General features: G+C 41.1%; 1 protein-coding gene across 3 annotated transcripts in view; it reads right to left on the bottom strand.

Moving 5' to 3' along the window:
- Window positions 1-239: 239 nt before the first annotated feature.
- The window catches only part of PTPRO (protein tyrosine phosphatase receptor type O), a 146,427-nt gene continuing 124,040 nt past the window's right edge, over window positions 240-22,626 (bottom strand). For 2 of the 3 annotated variants that reach the window (XM_058852877.1, XM_058852878.1), the window contains 10 exons: window positions 16,676-16,711; window positions 15,559-15,640; window positions 14,505-14,595; window positions 13,924-14,000; window positions 11,103-11,237; window positions 9,351-9,473; window positions 7,336-7,490; window positions 5,595-5,730; window positions 3,628-3,748; window positions 240-2,416 (listed from right to left, as the gene is read on the bottom strand). In XM_058852877.1, the coding sequence (XP_058708860.1) occupies window positions 3,644-3,748; window positions 5,595-5,730; window positions 7,336-7,490; window positions 9,351-9,473; window positions 11,103-11,237; window positions 13,924-14,000; window positions 14,505-14,595; window positions 15,559-15,640; window positions 16,676-16,711 (940 nt within the window). In that variant the 3' untranslated portion in view covers window positions 240-2,416; window positions 3,628-3,643. Of the gene's footprint in view, window positions 2,417-3,627; window positions 3,749-5,594; window positions 5,731-7,335; window positions 7,491-9,350; window positions 9,474-11,102; window positions 11,238-13,923; window positions 14,001-14,504; window positions 14,596-15,558; window positions 15,641-16,675; window positions 16,712-19,717; window positions 19,802-22,626 lie in introns of all 3 variants that reach the window. The other variant, XM_058852879.1, reaches the window with a different exon arrangement.

Below are 22,626 nucleotides of genomic sequence, written 5' to 3' on the forward strand. Positions count from 1 at the left end.
TTGCAGCAATTTTGGGCCCTGTCACGTTCAGCCAAGCTCCTGTTTCAGCCAGCTCACACTGTGACATTTTGTGGGCACAGTGAATGATTTAGAATTAACCTGCTTACTTTGATACAGAGCAAGTGTAGACTCAATGGGCAATGGCCAGCAGGAGGGAGGAGACAGTAGATGAGAAATAACATTTGTGGGTTGTTAGGTTTGGTTTTTTTTCACCCCACAGACAGTTCTCTAGAGGGATATGAACACATTTTCTGAATAAACATGTAATAAAATCCTGAAATGCATTTTTTCTTAAAAAGAAAAGCATGGGGGCAAGGTCTAAATGGTCAAGTGCTCATTTATAATTCTGCTTTGTGTTCAGTTTAGGCCAGACAAGACTTTGCTGTTCCTACTGGAATGGCAGGGCCCCCAGCTGAGGCACAGCAGTGAAATGAGGGAGAAATGAGGGAGAAATGAATGTACCATTGAAGCCTTTCTTGTTACCAACTGCCTCCCTGAAACAAGGAGTTCTTCCCTTCTGCATCCATCCTGTGCTTGCAGAAACAGCATCCCTGCTCTAGGACTGGCATTAGTGGAAATTGGAAGTAGTATTTAGATGCCTGGAAAGAGAAGGGAGGGGAAATGCATCTCACACCTATTTAATAATCAAAGGTTTGTAGAATCAAAATCCTGTTTGTTTAGTACCCCTCACAAGGACCTGTTTTATCTGGGAATTATGTTAAATCCATGGGATAGTCTGAAGGAAGTTTTCCAATGCAACCAATACCATGATGAAGTAGCTATCAAATAAGTATGCACCTGCCAGTGGAATAATTTTGGAAGACAAAAGAAAAAGGAATATCAGCTGAAGATTATCAGGCTCCTGAGAGCAGCTGAGCTCCTGCCCTACACCCTGGTGCCCTGGCAGGCAGTAGCAGCCCTGGGTGAATGAAATAAAAAGCGTGTGCAAAATAAATAAAATTAAATAAAAGGTGTGTTTGCTGTTTTGCTGACAGTGACTTCTCCACAGGTAAGCAATCCAGTGTGTTTACTTCCAGTTCAAGTCTGCTTTGTTTACATTGAGTACCATTGCTGCTAACTTCCAATGAGGTGACACAAAGCAACAGGTTACAAAAATGCCATCAAACATCCATTCTGACAGCATCCATGTCACAATACACAATGATGTACCCGAATTATACAAAGACCAAAAAAAAAAAAATAAAATATATATATATATATATATATAGCTAATTATTTTGACTAGAACTGAAACCGACAGCGAAAAAGAAAAGAGCCCCCCACCCTGCCCCCAAAGGCCCTGCAGGAATCCATACTGACACTTTGGCAGCCTGAATTGATAACCAGCCCTTCACATGCCAAAACCTTGTATTTGTAACATTTGTAAACTCCTGGTTCAGGAAAAATAGTTACATAAAGCACTTTTTGTAGGGTTTTTTGTTTTTTTTTTTTCCTTTTCACCCCTCCAACCTGAACCAGCTTCATGTTTTTTACACAGGGTTAATAATTGCTAAAAATAAGAAATGAATGAGGGGTATAGGCACCATAGACTGCTCAGTTAAATGCTATAGTATATAATGCTCAGATATCCCAGCTTGAAACTCAGTTTCCCTGTGATTAGATCCATCTGAAACAAGAGCCTGATCAGTGGCATTACCAAAAAAAGGTTGGCAAAAAGAGCAATCCCTCTGCTTAATTAGTGGCAGCCCAGTCAAGAGCCAAACCCAGCAATTCTCCCAGCTCTGGGAGAAATGCACAGCTCGGATTTCTGCTCGTCAGTCCGTTCCTCGGGTCTTGTGCTCCCCCAGGCCCCACCAACATCAGTGCTGTAAGGAAACAGTCAAATCCACGGACCCAGCAACCCTCCCCTCCCTCCCAGCCCCTCCTCACAATCTCCAGGTTTCTTCATGTATGTTCATGCCTCGCTATTCACTAATGAGGTATTATTAGATACTAACAATGCCTGCTCTCCTAGGGACAGACCAGTGACACATGAAGAAAGCTCTTCAGTCAACCATTAAAAAAATATTGCACTTACTTTAACCTTAAGCCCAACCTGCACAGAAAAAAAACAAAAATAAAAAATTATGAAAGAAATTAACCAACAGTACCAAACAAAACCCCAACACTCTGGAGCAATCTATCTTATGCACATATAGTGTCTTTTCCTTCATGTTGTTTAGCTGAATTTGGTCCAGTATTTAAAAAAAATGTCCAGAAATGAAACAGTTCAAAAGACACCGCAGGCTCGTTAAGGCTTTGTCTCCCCAGTGCTTCAGAAAGGTAAAAGTTTCTTTTCCTCGTTGTCTGTGCACTGCAAAGCAGTAGTCTCTCGTGGCACAGCACCTGCCCGTTCAAACCATCAACAGAAAAAAAATCAGAAGCAAGGGAAGATGGATGTGCTTCATGGTCTCACCTGCAAGCAAACAAACAGAATGCTTTAGAGAGAAGGAAAGGCAATAAATACAATTTTTAGCATTTGTTTGACTGACCCTCCACACAGGCTGGGACTGCAGGTCAGCAGTGCAGGCAGCTGGTGCTGGGACTCAGGTCACAGAACCACAGAACCAATCTTGGAGGTTGGAAGAGACCTCCAAGACCATCGAGTTTAACCCAGCCCTAACACCTCAACTAAACCCACTGAGTGCCACATCCAGTCTTTTTAACCACATCCAGGGATTGTGACTTCACCACCTCCCTGGGCAGGCAATTCCAGTACTTTATCACCCTTTCTGTAAAAAACTTTTCCCTAATATCCAACCTATATTACAGTAACCTCCCTAATCCTGAGGGACAGCGAGGCAAACTGCAGGGGTTCCTTTTCAGCAGGGGGATGATGCACACAGGGGTTAATAAAAGCAAATGTGCAACTCCACAGACACACAGCAAACAGCCCAGCCCTCCACCAGCTGCTTGAAAAGCAGTCTGTGTCAAAGTCTGCAGCTTCCTGCTCCTCCCAAAAGCCAGTATCAAGGTTATGGCTGGGTTATTGCTGCCACCTAATGAAGCAAAGCTTAGTAGCTTAAAGAGCAGCGACACAAATCCCCACAGCTCGTCCCCACCAGCAAACCTCGTGGTCACAGCCATTTGTTTTGCATTTGTTTTGCTCAGGCACCAGAGTCAGTGGGAAAGTCAGACCAAACCTTCACTGATGCTGCTGGTGGTACCAGTTTGGAGCCTGCTGGTTCTCTGCTTCTATGATTTTAGATTCATGAAAATATTCCCCATTGTTTCATGCCAGAGATTTTCGGTAGCCAACTCGCCCTCCAGCAGAGCATCCCCAAGCCTCTGCTGGCCTTGGTACCCAGACAAAATTCCTTTTTGAGAATGACTGAAGATACTGAAGTTCTCCATCCCTTTAAGCCTTGCAAGGCATGTTAGGATAAGTGGCAGGGAATGGTTAGATGGCTCATCAGCAGTTTGGATTCTCTTTTTCTTCAAACATGGGTGAGCCCATATATTATCATCACAGTGCCATTATTTACTGCCAGAGGCTAGATGGATTCTTCCCTCACTCTCCACTGAACATGGAAAAGGAATAAGAAAAGCCCCAAACTGCCAGCAAAGCTTCTGGAACAGGGATGTGAGGCTGTGGGCATGGCACAGGGCCAGGCTTGCCTGACTTACCACCTGTGGCTCTGGACTAGGACTTGCTGACGTTCTCATATATGACATCGCTGATGCAGAACTGCTGCTTCTTCTTTTGCCACATCAGCTGCACACACTGGTGAATAAAAATGTACTGCTCCTAGAAGAAAAAAAAACCCAAATAAATGGGTGTTTTTTGCACCTCAGGAAGCAGAACAAAAACCCAAGCAGTGAAACAGTTTGATAGTTTGCAGCCTGCACAGCTCCACATCACCCACCTCAGCCCCTCACAATGAGTTATCAGATCCCAAAATAATAGTCCACAAATGTTCCAGACAGCAGAAGGGGAAGCATGAAATCCACCTGGCACCATAATCACTTATTAATAACCTGAATGATGACAGAAGAGTTGAATCTGAGTTAAAGCTGGTCTGCTTTACATCGCCTAAAAATAAATAAATTCCAAGAAAGGTATCTGAATGCTTTATGTGCAACAAATTGCACCCATGCCACATATGCACCTGAAATATTTTAATGAGGTCCACATTCCTTAGTGTTTGACTTCATTATCAATAAAAAGAAAACCCTGACTTTGTTCACACAGTAATTAATTTGGAGAGACTGGTTTCAATTCAGGATATTCCCCATTCTAAACCCCTTTTTGGGCCCGTGACATTTGTTTTTTTGAAGTGCTCATTGAGGTGCTGCCAAGTTTCCAGCATACAAGACAATGTGAACTCAGGTGAGCTGCCAGTGGTTTCAGATTTTGTAAGGAAAAAATGTTTGGTGGCCCCTGTGACTGAGTCAGTGTCACTTGGTGACCTCTGAGGCCAGGCTTGGTCACTGCCTGTAGCAGCAGGAGCTCAGTAACTGCACTTAAACATCAGCCCCTGGCAGGCAATGAGGTTCTACATAAAAAAAAATAAATATTTTAAAAAAACCCCACTCTACAAAAACCCACATCAGCTCTGGAGTGGTAACAGTTGCAGCTGAAATCAATCAACCACCTGGATTTTTTTTCCTCTGGCGTTTACGTATGATCTGCCTTTGGATTAATACAGTGAATTGTGATGAAAAGTGGCAGTTTGCTAGGAATGATCCAGAATGGACTGAAAATGACTTTTTTTTTTTTCATTTCCAGATGCTAGTTGTTGTCACTGCAGGTTTTCCTCCTCCTCTCCTCACCCTGCTACAAGTTTTTTGTTTTGCTCTCGAGTCAACAAACTTTGGCAACAAACAATCCAGCCTGAAAACAGTGATGGTGGCACTTCCCACACGGAGGCTGCCTGCTTCTACTGTGTCTAACCAAGAGAGGAGTACAACAGGCATGAAATATGAAATCTTTCCTTCATTAGAGGAACTGAGAAGGTTTAAGATGCATTAAAGAAGGTTAAGATGCATTAAATCTTCTGCTTTGAAGAAAGAGTTCATGCTTTGTTTTGTATTTTTTACCCTGGTATTTATTGTCTGTGTATTTTTATCTTAGAAACAGAACTGCCCAGTAGATGTTTGGGTAGGGAGAGGGGCAAGAAGGGTGTCTGGTAGACTCACAATCCTTTTGTCTGTTTTGCTTGTTTGAAATTCCACTGTGTAATGAGCTCCTACCCTCGGCTGGATGATTCCAACATGACACTTGAACAAGGCTGCCCGGTACTGATATCATTTCATGAGCCATTAATCCCCTCAGCAAGCCCAGCTCTTTATAGTGTGGTTTGAAAATTTCATATGCTAATCTCTTCTAATGCATTGTTTGCATATTCATTTCACAGAAGGTGAGAATAACTCATTTCCTCTGGCAGACAGTGAGATTGCAGATTTATCATCAAACCCACCTATGCAGCAGATTAATAAGGTGACAATATCACAACGAAGATGGAAACCTGATCATATTGACTGATAGGGATTTTGTCAAGTGTTCAGGGGAAACGGCTTCAGACACGAACGTGCTGAAGAGGGGTATGAAATGGGCACAATACTGTCACAGTGCTGAAGTGGACAGATCTTACCTCTGTCTGCACCATGGACATTCTGTAGGACCTCATGTCCGACACCAGGCCCAAAATATCCACGAACTCGTGGTCACGGATGTGCTGCAAGAGCCGGTCCAGGGCTATGAACGTTCCTGTCCGTCCCACGCCAGCGCTGCAAACACAGACACACATGCACCTCATTTCAGGCTCTTCTGGACACACAGCAGAGCTGTGGCACTGCAAAAGGCAGCACTCCTGCAGCTGTAACAATCAGATATAACTAATCTGAGGCCAGGCCTGGCTGATCTGTGGGATTTCCTGGCATGGAAATCATCCATCATCCATTGAACTCACACCCTCACCCACCCTTAGCTCTCTGCTCCTCCTGCTGCCACTGCTCCTCTCACACACTCCAGGACACCCCTGGAGCTCCAGGGGCTACAGAACTGCAGAGACCTGCTCAGGAGCCATGGGTGCCCAGAGACAGCAGGACTCAGCCCCACAGCTCTCCACACTGCAAAGCTCTCACCCTGCAAAGGCACTGCTGCAGTTTGTCCTCAAAGGACAGGAGAGTCTGCACCCCAGGACTTCTGCCTTAGGAGCACGAGACAGAAATAGCTGCCACTCAGCTGAAAATCTTCATTTTCCCCAAAGGGATGCTTAGCAACAGGAAAAAATATACACTGCTTTCGTTTAGAATTAGAATTTCGTTTAGATTCTCATGTTCCAACGATTCTTGGTTGCAATTTCACATGTGATGTTTAAGTCAGATCTCACTGAGTGAGAAGTTAGAGGTTTTACAGAGTTTCACACAACATCCCAACACCTCACCTACTACTAAGGGTGTGTATTTTACCAAAAGTTCTTCCTTCTGTTTTGCCATACTTCTCCTGAAAAGCCTTGAAAGTATTTACAGTATTTAACAGTTCACCTCAACACAGTTCAAGATAACTATCACAAACCAGTCTCTATTTTGGCTTTTGTTGTGCTAATTTCCCAAATACCATGAATACAATGGAACTTCTGACATGTTAATTGGACAGATTAAGTGATAAATTCATTCTATGCCTTCTTAAACCTCGGAGAACAATTGCTGCAGGAGTTGACCGATACATTCTTTGCCCTCCCCACTAATTTTGTACCATTGTTACTTTTAATCTATGTGGTCTAAGATGTACAGTACAGGTAGATATAGTATATATATAGTTTACATACATAGTCATATATATTAAAAAAATAGAAGGTATATTTAAAATATATAAATATATATAAAAATATAAATATTTTAAATATATAAATATCTAGAGTTCATATACAGATATATATGTAAATATATACGTATATGTAAATATAAATATATTTAAAATATATAAATATATAAAATAAATAAATAAATATTTATAGATGGTATCTAAAAATACTCTCTGAAAATATCCCTCTTTGCTGCTAGAAGAATCCTCACTAAAAAAAGAAAATACTACAGCTGCTGCCCAGCTCTTTGATACTTGCTTCTGTTCCTTCCCAGAACAATTAAGCAGTAAATACAGGGTTTGATTTCATAATATTGTATATAAATCTCTCCCCTGGCTTACTGAGCCCTTTTTTTGATACTCATGGAACAATACTCTCTATGAATTTCTCCATGAGAGCTGCATAACACCTTAACACCAGAGAGAACCATCTTCAGCCAACAGGTGAGCAGAACCCCGAAATCTCTCCTCACGGTTTCCCAACCTATTTAATGTTACAGCTTGCTCATCTGCTTTCCCTTTTTTACCTGCAGTGTATGACCATGGGGCCTTTAGTCTTTGCTGATTTCTGCCTGACCATCTGTACAAACTGGAGGATGCTCTCGGCAGCGTTGGTGGTGGGGACGCCGTGGTCAGGCCAGGCCGTGTAGTTAAAATGCATCACGTCCTGCACCTCGTCAGCCTGGCGGGAGAAGCACAACAGCAGCGTGTTCACAGTCTCAACAGTGTCACCACACTCACTCACTCACCCTGAGGGCTTCTTTGTCATTTTCTGCTTTTCATCTTTCTCCTGTTGCAGTCTGTTTAATGAGTTTTGTCAAAGTTCACATTGTTTGTTGGTTTGTTCCTTTCCAGGGTTAAGTGTAATGGTTTCTCCCTCTTGTCATCCCTCCCACATCCTACCCATCAAAGCAAACTCCTCCCTTCCTTCTTGAAAGTCCCTTGTTTGTCACCCCAGCCCTGCCCCTACTCCCTTGTCCATCATTGTAAACCCCACCCTGCCTTCCAGATCCTTCCCTGTCAATCATTTGTCCCTCGAGGCCCCATTGGTTACTGTCTCTTGCTCCCTCCCTCTGTGTATCCCTATTGGCTCTGAATTTGTGATCCCCTCCCCTTCCTCCTTCCCTATTGGCCCGTGGTTTGTACCCTCCCCTGGAGCTGGGGCTGTATTTAACCCCCTGCACAGGAGTGCTCGGAGCTCTCTTGGACCTGACCCTTTCCAATGTGCATCCCTCGTTTCCCCATCCCAATAAACTGTTACTGGGGACTTCAGTCCAAGGGAGACTCCTCTGCTTTCTTGCCTCCACCCCTGACACCGTGCACCGCAGAACTTGGGGTGGCCCAGGACTCTGGAGGTTTCACTGAAGGAAAAGCCAACTCCTCACTCTTGGTGCTCGCCTGCTCCAGAGTGAAAAAAGAAAAAAGAACACCATAGAACCACCCAGAGCTCCAGTGCAGAGCTGTGTCATTCTCCCACACACAGCCGAAAAAGAGTGAAACCAGCCAAAAAAATGGCAAAGAACAAAAATGCTATTTAATTACAAAGTGGGGGAAATATCAGGTCATCATTATCAAAATGGTGTGAACTCCGTCTTTCTGGGTTTGGGATTTGCTTTTTGCTTTTGTCCCTGTGGTAGCTCCATCTTACTTTGCTTTTAAATCAAGAACTATTGTATTTTTCAACTCTGGGCTTTTTTCCTCTTTTTATTCCATTTCCTCTCCTTTTTTTTCATTCTGACACAGGTAAAGAACACTGTTGACAAACAGTGTCAAGCCTGGACTTCTGAGATTTTTTTTTTCAAGTTTAAAAGAAAAAAAACCCAAAAAAAAACAAAGGGAAGAAAAAACCATTACCAGAGGAAACATTTAGAGAAAAAGCTCATTTAAAAAACCAAAACATTTACAATGCTAAAAATTCTACTGGCTTCAGATGAAGTAAGATCCTCAACACAACACAAAGTCCTGGGTCACTGGTGAATTGCCAGTGCACAGCTTTTTCCACAACCCCTCCACATCCCTAAATTTTCTTTCGTGAGATGTTGCTGGCAGTGAGCTGATGCAGGAAACAAAGGTGGAAGGAAATTCCTGAAAGTCTGGGGAGCTTTCATTTGGACACCACAAACTCTTTGTTTCACATTTGTTCCAATACTTTGTAGGTGGACATGATTATTGCACAACTGCCCTTTTGAAAAATCTTTTCAATTCTTCTAGTGGTATTTTCAAGTTTTGAATAATTTATAGCAAGAGGGTGTGCCTGATATGTAAAAAAGCAGAAATTCACACATTTGTTGTCAGTAATTATTGGTGTCACAGAAGCGTCCAGAGCTCTGGTACTACTTTTGTTTCAGCCTTGCAGTTTACTGAGAAACTCAAGAGATAATTTTAAGGGAAAGTTTTGTGATTTCCTCATTTGCCTGCGTGAACTGAAGGTGAGGACATTGATCTCCCTTTGGTGTTTCCTGCTGAATGCCAGAAAGGGACAAAAGTTAAAAAGCTGGACTGAAATCACCCCCTCTTCTTCCTTTGGGAAGGTTTCACTCACGTAGCTGATTCGGAAGCTGCGGTACACCCAGTCCGTGTGCTCCTCCTCGCTCAGCATCTCCACTGTGATATCCCCATATGCAACAGGATCCTCCGTAAAAGGCCAGTAATGGTCACATTTCACCTGAAATGGAGGGAAATCCAGGCATGTTTGTATTTGAAGATACACACAGAGAAAGAAGCACGTGCTAAAGGACACAGAAGCCCAGGTTTAGCAGTGCCTACACCACTGTTCACTTGCTGCTGCAATAAGAGGTAATTTATCCTAAAATGAATTCCAGTCTGACCATTCCCATTTAATTGTGGCCATCAGCTTTCAGAAGGGCAGCTTTAAAACAGTGAAGAATAGAAAAAGAGTGCCTTTTGTTATTCTTCCTAATACAATAGGTCTAAATGCAGCAGTGGTCTAAATGGGAAAGAGAATGTCCATATAAATCCCTCAAATTATATTCCAAATATTTCTGTTACAACATCAAGAGAAAATGTAAAGTTAAAATTTGTGGTTTATAGTTATTTAGAATTAAATTATTTAAAATTAAATTATTTAAAATTAAAAGTGCAGAATCACAGAAGGCCTGAGGTTGAAAGGCACCCCTGTTCAAGCCCCTCCCCTCTCAAGCACGGTCACCTAGAACCAGCTCTAGACCATGTCCAGGTGATTTTGGAATATCTCCAAGGATAGAAGACTTCACAAACTCTGGGCAACCTGCCCCAGTGCTCAGTCCCCCTCACAGTAAATAAATATTTCCTGACTTCAGAAGGAATTCAGTGTGGTTTTTTTTTTTAATTTGTGCACCTCACCTCTCAACCTGTCACTGGGCAAGTCACCACTAAAGGAGTCCCTCGTCTCCATTCCCTCCCATCAGGTATTTGTACACAGTGACAAGATCCCTGGAGCCTTCTCTTTTCCAGGATGAAGAGTCCCAGTCCTCAGTCTCTCCTCATGTAAGAAGAGAGGCTTCATAAAAAGGTCAGGGGAGGTAAAAGGGCAGAAAAGGCCAAAGAAGGTCAGGGAGCATCAAAGAAGGTTGAGGAAGGTTAAAGAAAATCAGGGCAAGACAACATCAAAGCAGGTCAGAAAAGGTCAGGGAAGGTCAAAGCAGGTCACAAAAGGTAAGAAGGGATCAAAGAAAGTCAAGGAAGGTCATAAAAGGTCAAAGAAAGTCAGAAAAGGTTGGGAAAAGTCAAAGAATGTCAAAGAAGTTCAGGAAAATTCAAAGCAGGTCAAAGAAGATCAGAGAAAATCAGAAAAGGTAAGGGGTCAAAGAAGGTCAGGGAAGGTCATAAAAGGTCAGAGAAGGTCAGAGAAAGTTGAAGGTAAGGAAAAGTCAAAGAATGTTGAAGAAGTTCAGGAAAATTCAAAGCAGGTCAAAGAAGGTCAAAAAAGGTAAGGGGTCAGAGAAGGTCAGAGAAGGTCAGAGAAGGTCAGAGAAGGTCAGAGAAGGTCAGAGAAGGTCAGAGAAGGTCAGAGAAGGTCAGGAAAATTCAAAGTAGGTCAAAAGTCAAACAAGGTAAGGGGTCAAAGAAGGTCAGTGAAGGTCAAGGAAGGTCAGGGAAGGTGAAGAAAAGTCAAAGGAGGTCAAGGAACATCAAGGAATGTCGGAGAAGGTCCTGAAACAGGAAGGCTGTGCCATTGCAGGGCTGGTTGTGACGCTGCCTTGTGCTCAGACACAATGCAGACATTCACTCAGCATAAAGGAGCTCTTTTTCAGAGTGCTTTCTTTTACACCACACACAAGATTCTGTCACATACCCGTCTTTTCTCATTGCACTGAGTGAGCATAACAATGATTTGTGATTTTTGCTGGAGAACCATCTTCCAAAAATCGTTCCTAGTTTCTGGCAGCGGTCCTTGGGTTGCAATGTATTCCTGGGGTGAATTATAACCCTAAAAGACAAAGAGATAGGTCCTGCTTACCAACATGCTTACTGCTTCAGAACAGGTATTTTTAATACTTTTTTAGCTTTCTCAAGTTCAATTTTTACTTTTAAAAGTGATTTCTAATACAAAGAAATTATTTTTTTTGGTATTTATTTTGTGATGACAACTTTTGCTAGATTTTGATGCTCCCTAAGTATAAGCAATCTGAAATGAGGAAGATAAAGCTGTTACCTCACAAATCATTAGTCCAGAGAGCAAAAAAGGCAACATTAAAAAAGGAAGTAATAAGAACATGAAAAGAAAGTTACAGCTCCTTCCAGATTATGTAATTTTAGGGTTTGTTCAGTTAAAGGCATAAAACCAGTTACAGATCCCCAGTCTGCTCATCCCAAGCAGTGCCTGTGGTGATTTTCAGTCACTGGTGCCAATGGAACAGGATTACATGCACGTGTTTATGTCATAAGGCCTTAAATTAATAAAATATTAATTAGAATTCTGCTTAAAATAATAGAGAAGATGCTGAGTCAATGCTCTTAACAGATGCTAAAATGCCTTATGTGCATGTATACTCTTTCCTATGCCTGTCAACATGATTTTAGCTGGAAAGACTCCTTTTTCCTCTCCAGAAACAAGACTGTTATCAAGACTATAATAAAAGACCATAGAATGACCCTTTTGCCATCTGCTATAACCATATTTGCTGAGATTGTATCATCAAAATTGCATTTGGTAAGTTATTTTGTATTCCTAGCAAGAGCAAAAAATACATCCAGCACGCAGTATGGTGCTGTGCAAATTGGGCAATTTCTGTGCCACCACTGGAGGTGGATCATAAAATTATTTGTGATTTGGGAGCACTTTCCACAAGTGGCTTTCTCCAGACACCTCTGCAAATCAGCTCAATCCCAGTTTTTGCACTACACGGAATTTGCTGCCTGTTCTGTGTGGGCTGTGTCTGACCCAAGTGACAAATCCCTGTTGGCACAGGGATGGATCAGCCCTGGTTTCTGTGTTTGGAGGCAGGGACTCAGCAGAGAACTGATTATCAGAAAAAAGCTGGCATTAACATCACGTGTTTATCCCAGTCTCCATGGTCAGCACTGTGCTAGAAGCAGAACTAAAGAGATGCAAAGCAGAACTGAGCAAGAGACTGCTGCTTAAGATCCTGTTATCCACAATGCTGTGTGACAGAAGTTCCCTGGGTTGGGAATCCTGGCATGTTTTCTTTCCTGATTCTCTGCAAGCTCAGGCCCTTTCAGGGTGAGTGCTCAGGTTCATGCTCTGGCCACAGCCAAGCCAAGCACAGACTTGGCTCAACACTGCACACTTGGGCAGTGCCAAAGTGACAGGGAAGTGGCTCCACTGACTCATCCAAGGGCTCCTCCTTTCTCCAGAACACTGACTCTCTCCAGCAAAGCCAGGGCAGCTCTATTTACAGCAAGATTGCAAAAATGCTCCTTTGTCTGTGGTCCCCAAGTGAAAGGCCTCCCCCTAAAGGGTGCAGTGGTGCCTCCTCCCCACGCAGAACAGCCCAGGGGATATTGCTCTCCAGCCCCCAGGGAGCCACAGCACAGAGGCTACAGAGGGGCAAACCCCTGTGGCAGTGGCAGGTGATGCTTTAAATTTTAGCTTTCATAATTTCCAGATTCTGCACGGCATTAATATATAACTCTGAACTTCATATCAAGGGTCAGCAAGTTGTCCTCATAGCTCAGGCAGACAAAACAATCCTTTTCCAGCCCCAGAACCAATGACACCGCTGCAGCTTCAGGCCCAAAAAGTGTAAACAACACCAAACTGAAGAGAGCAAACTGAGAGGATGGGATTTCATCACCTGAAGCTGTAATTGGACAATTAACCCCAATATGGAAATGGCCCAAAACTTATAAAAGTGTAAAAACTCCTGACCCAGGGTCCATCTTGGGTGGAGCCACAGCCAGGCTCTTGCACTGCCCAAGGTGTATCTTTTGAAGGCCTTTTAATAAATAAATATCCACTTTATTCCTTTATCTCCGTCCAGCCTCTGTTCCAGGGAGCCTCTCTGGGCATCACAGGGATAAGCCTATGTAACTGCACGAGCTCAGGGAAGTGTGGAGAGAGCTCTGATGAGCTTTCAGCCAGCCCCCAGTGTCAAAATATTTGCCCACAGCTCTGTGTGTACACTTCAATTATGCTGCAGCCGTGGGTGCTACCCCCGGTAAGCGGCTGCTCTCTGCCAGGTGGAGGGAGACGCAGGGGAAGGAGGCAGAAAGCAGAAGTTCTCTCCACACACCATCTGGGCTGTGTGCTTTTTGTGCATTTGGAGTGTCTGGCTTAGCCCTTTTTTGCCACGTGCGGTAGAAATCTAGAAAAATTTCTCATTTGAGCATTTATGTTTTACCTCGCTATCTTAAAAAGCCGCTGAATCATTTTAACATTTCCTGCTCATTTCCCTACCAGTCCAATCAAAGTGGCACAAAGATTCACAGCTACTCTAGCAATATTTGCCAAAAACCTTCCCCCTCCACTCCTTTTTATTTTTTTCTTTCTTTTTTTTTTGGTGGCTGTTCCCTGTAGGCAAAATATTTGGAAGCTGAAGGAGATGCTGAGAACATGACTGAGCTTCCAGGAAATATTGTGCTGTTTTCAAGGGCCCAGCTCTGCCTGGTGTGCAGGACACTGAACTCCACACTGACCAGACCTCTGTACTCACAGGGATGTAGTTGGCATTAATGTAGTCAGATCCCTCTTCTTCATTCATCGAGACTAACCGGACACGACTGAAATCATCTGTAAGAGGAAAAAGAAATTAGGGAAAAAAAAAAAATCACCTCTCAAATGTGCCACTCATCCCCAACCAGGCAAAATTTAAATTAGTCCTATAGGAATGGCCAAAAATGATCTCTTAAAAAATAGAAAACTTGACTGAGAGAGCAATGTTTGCTTCAGCAAGCACTGCATGGACACAGCATCATTAGTGCTCTGCCAACACCCCCTCCAAGCGCTGTCCCTTTGGGCTCCCTCAGCTTTCATTAAAATCCTAAGAGAAACACAGTAACACTGCTCAGCAGCATGAAAGACCTTGTGTTTCTCACCTCCAAACTCTTGCCACCATAAACATTTCCAGGAAGCGACATCTATTCAAAGCTAACAAAAAAACATCCCTCGCCTGGTTCTCTGTAAGAGCAGGATTGTAGAACAAGGCTTAGAAAATCTCCTGATCCTTCAATTTTTTTATTAAAACTCTTCTTCCTCTCTCTAGGGATTTTAGCAGGATTTAGTGCATGTACTCACATGGCAGGATATTTGTGTAGCGATTTTTACAGCGATTCATGGGCAGATCAGCAGCAAAGTGGGGTATGTCAAGCCCAATCAGTTTTAGCTCCTGAGATAACAGAAAGGATAACACCAAGGTCAGCCTCAAAAACACTCAGAGAATAATTCCTTGTGATTGCTTGTGGCAGGCAGCAGACAGAAAATGCTCATAAATCACTTTATAAATTGACAGCAGGATGACAGTGATTTTCCTTATTTGATGCCTGTGAGTTGTACTCCGAGCAGCTGGAGAGCAGTGCTGGGGTTTCTCCTCCTGCTGCTGCCATCCCATCTGTGGCTCAGAATTCCTCCTCTCTACCCAAACTCAGCCAAAACATTGTCAAAACAGGGTTAAGTTATTTCTGTGGTGGTCACCTGCCCTCCTTAAAGGGGCTTCTTGAAATCCTCACATGGCTTTCAGTCTTGGGGAAAGGCTTGGAAGATCTTTCCAGTCATCATCTTCAGTAGTTACATGGATATATGGTGCATCAGGGGAATTTGCTGGGAAGGGATCATGGTAACACCCTGAGAGCCTTCCCCACTGCCTTTCCATGCTTAAAACTTTGGGAAACAGCCCCAGGATAGGGGTGGGGTTTAGTTTTATTCTAGAAAAACTGACTTTAATATTTGGGTAATCAACAGAATGCACCTGAACTTCTCTTAGAGAAATCCCCTTGCTCTTATGGAGATGTCTGATGCTACTTCCTGATTTCAGTGCTTCCTCTCAAATTAAGGACATTAAATATATAAAATAAAGCCATTAAAACCCCAAATTTAATTCAGATTGCCAGCATGCCCTAAACTTAAAGCAAGTTTGTTTTTCTGACAGTTAAATGTGACAAGCCACTCCAATCAGTTTACTAAATGCAGGATTAAACAACACCAAGCTCCACTTCTAAATTTTGCAGAAGAGGAAGTGAAGCTGGCCCGCCCAGCAACACCACAGAGAACACAGGAGCATGCCATGCAGCCTGAACATCTTGAAAATGCTGATCTGGGCAGGTAACAGAGGGAAAAATCCTCAGAGACTTACCTCAAATTGCAGAGAAAATTTATAATCCGAGTCTTTGGCCATATCTTTGATGTAGCCATCAAAATCATCCAACTGGACAGGGCTTTAAAAGAAAAATACAGAGAAATTATGTAAAAAAAAAAAAAAATATCTGATTTTTGTAGTGCCTTGCATTTCTTTCCCCCAGAATATTCTCAAGTCATAAATATCTATTTGCAGCTGTTAGTGCTAGAAAGAAATGAGGGCAAACCTTGTGGTTCAGGGCCACTTACATTTTGGATGCCACTGCCCTGACTGCTTTCTCTGATGGCTTTGAGAACTAAACACATTTGTAATTTTAAGTCCAACTCTCTTCCCAGAGAGATGGTGGCTAAAGAAAGGTGGTGGCTAAAGAAAGGTGGTATAGAACTATAAAAATGTAGTATATAACTATAATAGTGTAATATATAACAATATAAAACCACAGAGAGCTGCAGTAGGTGTGAATCAGCCTTGATTTAATGACTCCCATCTTCCCACACTTTTTTTGCCAGGTGAGATCTATCTGTTAGTCAGGCACAACCCCTGAACACAACACAGAAATAATTAGGCTGAGCTCTGAGTAAGGAAACACAGGTAAACAGCTTCCCTCACCTAATTATCATACTCTAATTTACAAGCTACTGAAGCATGTACACAGTAATCTTCTCATTTACTTTGAGGCAATATGCCCAAAGGAACGTGCCTTATCACCACTTAATTAGTCCTGTTTACTCACTAGCATTAATGATCTAATGTTCTAGCAACAACTGTAACGAGAGCCCCATGTCAATAGGGAAATATCACTACTAACAAATGCATCCCAGTTTTTTTCACCATTTGTAGTTTTTAACTAAGGATAAGCTCTGTTGAAATCACTAAGTTGGATAATTAATCTTTTCCCTGATGACTAATTTTGTATGTTTTACTGCAATCTGTTGAGCAGAATTGCTTTTGTCCAATTATTGTTTGTTTTCTGCTTTCAGATATCTCTCTTGGGATACGTCTATCAAGAGGTTATTTTATTTATATTTGTAACTGAAATACCACTATGGCCTGTACTCCATAATGCTTATTTAGTGTAAGACTTATTCCTTTAAATATCAAAGAAGTTACATACTTGGTCAGCTTTCTCTTCTTTAATCCATTTTTACTCCTGTAAAAAAAAAAAAAAGGAATTGTTTTTCACTCATTAAAGAGTTGTACAACCTTTATTCAAAGACAATACTGATTTAAGAATGTATATTTTTTTCATCATACTCAGGAAGAGATTGGTGGTAGTAACTTGGACAGTTTTAAGCTGATAGACAACAGAAATGTTGCCATCCCACTCTAGTGGGGTGCATATCACATTCTGTGGCTCTGAGAATGAAAATCTGTGCCCAGAAAAAGCCAGAGGTCCCCTATAAACCCTGAAAAACAATGGCAAATATCCTACTGACCTCAGTGAGGCTCAATCTTAAACCTTAAATTAGGTAATTTAATTGACTTTTAACAGCTGGAGATAATTGTGCCAGTCATGTAAAACAATGATTTATGAGTGATATAATTCACTAGCAGCAGTTGTGAGCAGATCTCTGAGTGTGTTAAGCAGTAAAACCCAAAGGATTGGATTTAAGAAGTGCCCTACACCAACTACCACCACGTGGTTTTTTTGAGGGTTCATTGGGATGTGTTCATTTTGTTGCTGCAAAGCAATAAATAAGATTAAATAAATAATAGTAAGCAACAATAAGATAAAATACATAAAACAAGCACCCTGCAATAACTTGGCCAGAGGTCTAAAAATACTGATCTCCTATGTTCAATCAGCCACAGAAATCAAATAGATTCTTGCTTACTCAGAAGGAATTTTAGCAGTGTAAATTTTTAATTCCTGGGCATTAGATGGTATCTGTTCATTTTTCACATTATAATGATGCTATTTTTAATTTCATGGTGATATGAAAATTATGTCTAGGTCATTTGGTTCACAGCTTCAATTAGTAAATGAAAGGAGAAGACTTTCAAATTCTAAATAATGAAAATATGTAGGAAGAAATATTAAAAAGCAGAGTATTTTTATTTTTCTACCTTGTTAAGTTTAGAAGTTACACTAAAAACAAATAAAGGTCTACTTTCCAAAATTAAATTTTACAAAATATTCAGTTTCTGGAGTAGTAGTTACCCATAGTAATTTTATTTTGTCAAAGTACATTTCCATTTAGATGAGGAGCTTTGCCTGCAAATTTACAAGAGCTATGGCAATACCAGCTTTATATTAATGTGGAGATTAAATATGATAAACCTCTTTAGCCTATCATGTTATCTCTACATTCATATGTACTGTACACCTAAACTAGTAGTAGTTTGGGGTTTTTTTAAAGTAGTTTATTTTCCATCTTCAAAGATTTTTTCCCATTGAAATCTTAAAGTTAATTCCAATAAATTATTCAACACACCTCTATCCCCTGTGACTATGGTAAACCTTTTAATGTCAGGCACATAAGAATTAATTCAAAATGAAAAGAAAAAATACCTAAATGCTCTTTATGATAAGAATGCTTCTCCAAGGAACACTTCAAGAGGCAATAAAACAAATGATTGACATACATTTCTCAGCAAGAATTTTGTGTGCTTTGATAGTCTCAAGAGGTCTTTGTTTCTTAGCATTGCAATTGTTTCCTGAATGTTCATAAATATTTTAAACCAACTTGTGTGCAAAACAAAAACAATTGAAACATTAACTGGTGTTTCATCTGTTATTCCATTTACTCTACAGATTGAAATACAAAGAGAGGGATTAATCTCATCCCATCTCAGCTCCTGTGGCCTTAATCATCTAGACTAAAACAAAAATTGATTGATCTGAAGAAAGATATGCATCTGGAAAGGTGAATTAATGCACAGTAAAAGAAAAAAGGCAGAGGGACGAAAGATGACGGCATTTTTGCAGCAGTGCCATTGGCAGTGGCCACTTTGGGCTTCTTGACCAGCTAAGAGAGCTCAGTGTGACCTCCAAAATAATCACCTGCTTGCCTGAGCCTCGGCCTCTGTGCAGCTGGAGAGCTGGCTGAGTTTAACCAGACAGGTTCCAAGTCAATAAAACATCAGCCTTGGACAGGATCCCCACGTGCTCCTCGGTGGGGTGTGTGTGGAGAACACACTTTTGTTTTCCTGGCAGGAGAAATGGACCTTTCCTTACATAAACACTCATTTCTAAGCCTACTAGAAATTGGGATGGGTTTTTCTACAGACCCACTGTACCTTCAAGGAGAATCAGTCTGAAAAATCCCTGTGCTGAAGATGTTGATGTCTGCCTGCCAGGGCTTTGGTGCCTCGTGGTAAGACCAGGGAAAATGCTTGGGAAATAAAATCTTAACCTCAGTACCACCTTTTTGGTAAAACCCTACAACTTGAACCCAAGACCATCAGCAACTTAAGTTTCTTGATATGAATTAGGCATTTTTTGGGTCATAGTCAATTATAATTATTTGTTAAATGGTTTGTAAAACGATTCTGGTTCTAAGTAGACGAGTGGCTTTGTTAGGTATTTTCAAGAAAACAATCAGGTGTTTTCTAAATCCTTATAAATGATTTACAGACTAAAGAATTAAATATACACACATACACAATGAGATGTGCACACAGGGACCCTATTTTCACTCTTTGGGACTCCTAGTTGTATCCATTCTCAGTGAACTGTTCTTTTCAAAAGCAAACCTTTGATGTCAGGAGAGGATAAGAGCACCTTTGAAAAACAAATGTATTTGACATCACACACCAAAGAGCTGGGGCACAATCAGGCAATTTTAGTAGCAGAACAGCAGCAGCAGAAATCAGTGCCAGGCAATGAACATGTAAATAAGCAGGACAGAAGAAGCCAGGACTTAGAATGAAGCAGCAAAAATTGCAGAGACAGGAATGAGATGGATACAATGACCACTGTAAGATTAGCTTTTAATATCAAAATGGGTTGGAGCATAAACAGACAAATTAGATGAATAAGCAGGGTAGCAAATACTTTGGTACCCACATCCTCGCCAGTCCATGTTCCAGTAAAAGAAAATTATATCTTAATAAGCTTTGACCCATTTGAGAACAGAGGTACCACACATCTTTCATGTCATAGAAATTCACATTGTTTACACATTGCATATGGAAAAACAAGTAAATCACTTACCAAGGATTAACATAAAATGCCAAAAGATAATCAGTCCAAAGGCATGAGGGTAGCAGAGTTAGGAAAGCAAATACACTTCTACGCCTGTGAGCATTAATAAATAACATACATAAAGATGAAAAAGTGAGGAGAGTTAGTAAGACAAACAGAAATCAGGAGATCAGCAAATTCTATTTTTAAAATCAGCTAAACCCATCAATCCTACTTCTTACTTACTTACTAAGAATATTAGCATCCCTAGGATTTTTACTCCTCAACCTACAGGATTTTCAGCTATCCAGCACAAAATTCTATATGAACAAAATAAGTATGTTTTATCATATTGATTCAGGTCTGCTATTCCTAATTTTCAGAGAGTAAAGCATGTAGGAAGATATCACTGACAGATTTCCAGCCATTGCATAGGTGGCATTAAGGCTATTTTCACTTTTTTGAGATATTGAGTACTGATGGGGTTTGTTTTCATCACATAAAACTGCAGCTGTGATAATCTCCCACATTTGTTCCTGCAAGTGATCCTGCAGATATCAGAAGATCTATATTGGAGATAAATTCAGATGCTTCCAATATCTCCTAATACCCTCCACTGAGTCAGATTTCTCAAGGCATCCATATAACATTTTGCAGAGTGCTTTAAATTCTTTCCTAGGTTTTCATCTAAGCACTGCTTCAAAAGTTCTTCTAACTGTGAATTTACAGATTTTACTGTGGCTAAAGGAAATACAAATACAAAATAATTCTAAACTTCTGTATTTGCAAGCTTTTTTTTTATTTTTTTATTGCAAATGCAAGAAAAGGTGAAGGAAAAAAGAAAGGGCCTGTCTCATAACCTGCTTATGATGATAAATGAAGACAATGGCAAATATCCTACTGACCTCAGCGGGGCTCAAGCTTAAACCTTAAGTAATTTAATGGACTTTTAACAGCTGGAGATAATTGTGGTTCTGCTGTGCATTAATTCAGGAAACCCACTCAGGCCTGTTCTACCTGTTGGTGAAATGGGCTCCAGGTACTTTGCAAATATAACAAAATCATGAAAATAAAACAAATTTTCTCCAGTATAAGGGTTTTTTGTTTTGTTATTTTTTTTTAGTCAAACACACCCTCAGTGGTTTTTTTCCCCATTAGGAAAATCTGCTGCCTTAAAAGTGATACCATCCTTCTGCAGCTGTTCTAAAGAGGAAACACAAATTTCCTTGTTCAGTACCCTTATGAAGTTGGTAGATACTGTGTTTTCCCTGGCAAATAAGTCAAGTCAAATGTAATCATCTCTAATCTCAACCTTCAAACCAGTGAGGAAATCTTCTGCCCATGCAGTGAAAACTCCAATGCTTGAATGAGTTTTGCTGCTGTAGAGGGAAGGGGCAGAGCAGTTTTTGGTAGGAATTGTGTGGCTCAGCCAGAGGCAAAAGCCCTTTCTGGTTAATCATACACCACAAAAACTGCAGAGTCACAGCTTTAAACCTCATTTGTTCTTTGAGTTTCTTTGGGGCTGGACTGAGGATGAAATTTGGCTTTCCATAAACAGATCTCTGGTGCCACAGAGGTTTCCATTAGGCTCAGGAGAGGGAAGTGCTGATGTTGCTGGAATACTTCTCTTTCCTTTGAGAAACTCCACGTGAGGCTTTTGCTTCCTCTTGCCTGCAGAGGCTGAAGGAATTATTCAAGCCTGGGCTTCTTTCACTGTCAAATCCTGACAAGAATTTTCCACACTTTATCAAATCACTGGCTAACATAACTTGCAAACTGGTTTATATTCACAGACTAGGTTTTTAATTCAATATATGATGAACATGTAATTGCCTAAGAAATACAATCCTGTTTTTTTCTGCAATAATGTAGTGTTTCACATCCTGCTCAGGCATAGGGAACAACTTAATTAAAAGAAAGAGGTGAAGAGATTGCTCAAATCCTGAAAACTCTGCTGAGCTTCCCTTTGGAATTAGTGAATATGCACACAGCTCCCTGACTAGATCCCTGGAATGAGCCAATCCTTTTCTCTGTTTTTAGGGTCAGATTTCCCACCTGGCTGCCTTGATGGATTGTGAATCTGCTCTTGACATTGGACAACAGAGGCACACAAAATAACTCTCAGAGAAATAAGGACCATAAGGACACACTGCCTTCAGTTACAAAAAATTTGTGGAGATATTAAGCAGGAATTCTTTCCTCAGTTTATATTTTTATAACTTAATTTATGTATGCATGTATATCTGCACCCCCCCACACATACATATAAAAACTAAATTAAGCAACAAGAACCTTCGCTTTCATATCCAAACCTATTAATTCCCTTCCCATAAAAAAAAAAAAGCAAAAAAAGAAGCCTTTTATGATTTTAATAATGTCTGTTGCTAGTTAAATAATTTCATTCAAGCTTGGCTATTTAATTAACAGGAGTGTTTGATCTTCTGACTTTTTTGCCATTAATACAGTCCAAGCAAGAGAAGCTGAGGCATGGTTTCATTTGTACTGCTTACAGCTGGCTGCTATTAAAGCTGAAGCAAGCACGTAAAGCTTGTTTAATACCCAGTTAATTAGCAGCACAGTGAGATATTGACAAGATTTGCTGGCTTTGTTAGTTTAGTGTGCAGGTTTATTAGCAAAAGGCTCGTGGTGGTGCAGTGTAAATGCATTTAATCCCAGTTTTGCTGGCAGGTTGTGTCCTGTGAGGTCATGGAAGAGGTTCCCTGTGCACCAACTTTTCTTTCCGACCTCTCAGCTGGCAGCAAAGCTGACCATGGGTGTAAAGGCATGGATTTGCTTCTGACCTACTGGAATGGGGCTGATGTCATGCTGTGAAATATCTGTGTTTGGACTTGCCTTGAAGTTTTTGCAGAGATTGCTAACAGCAGAGCAGTAAACCTTGGGTCTTGTCATTACCACTCATTTGATTATTAAAATAGGCA

The sequence above is a fragment of the Poecile atricapillus genome, chromosome 18 (assembly GCF_030490865.1).
Source record: "Poecile atricapillus isolate bPoeAtr1 chromosome 18, bPoeAtr1.hap1, whole genome shotgun sequence".
NCBI classification, from domain to species: domain Eukaryota; kingdom Metazoa; phylum Chordata; class Aves; order Passeriformes; family Paridae; genus Poecile; species Poecile atricapillus.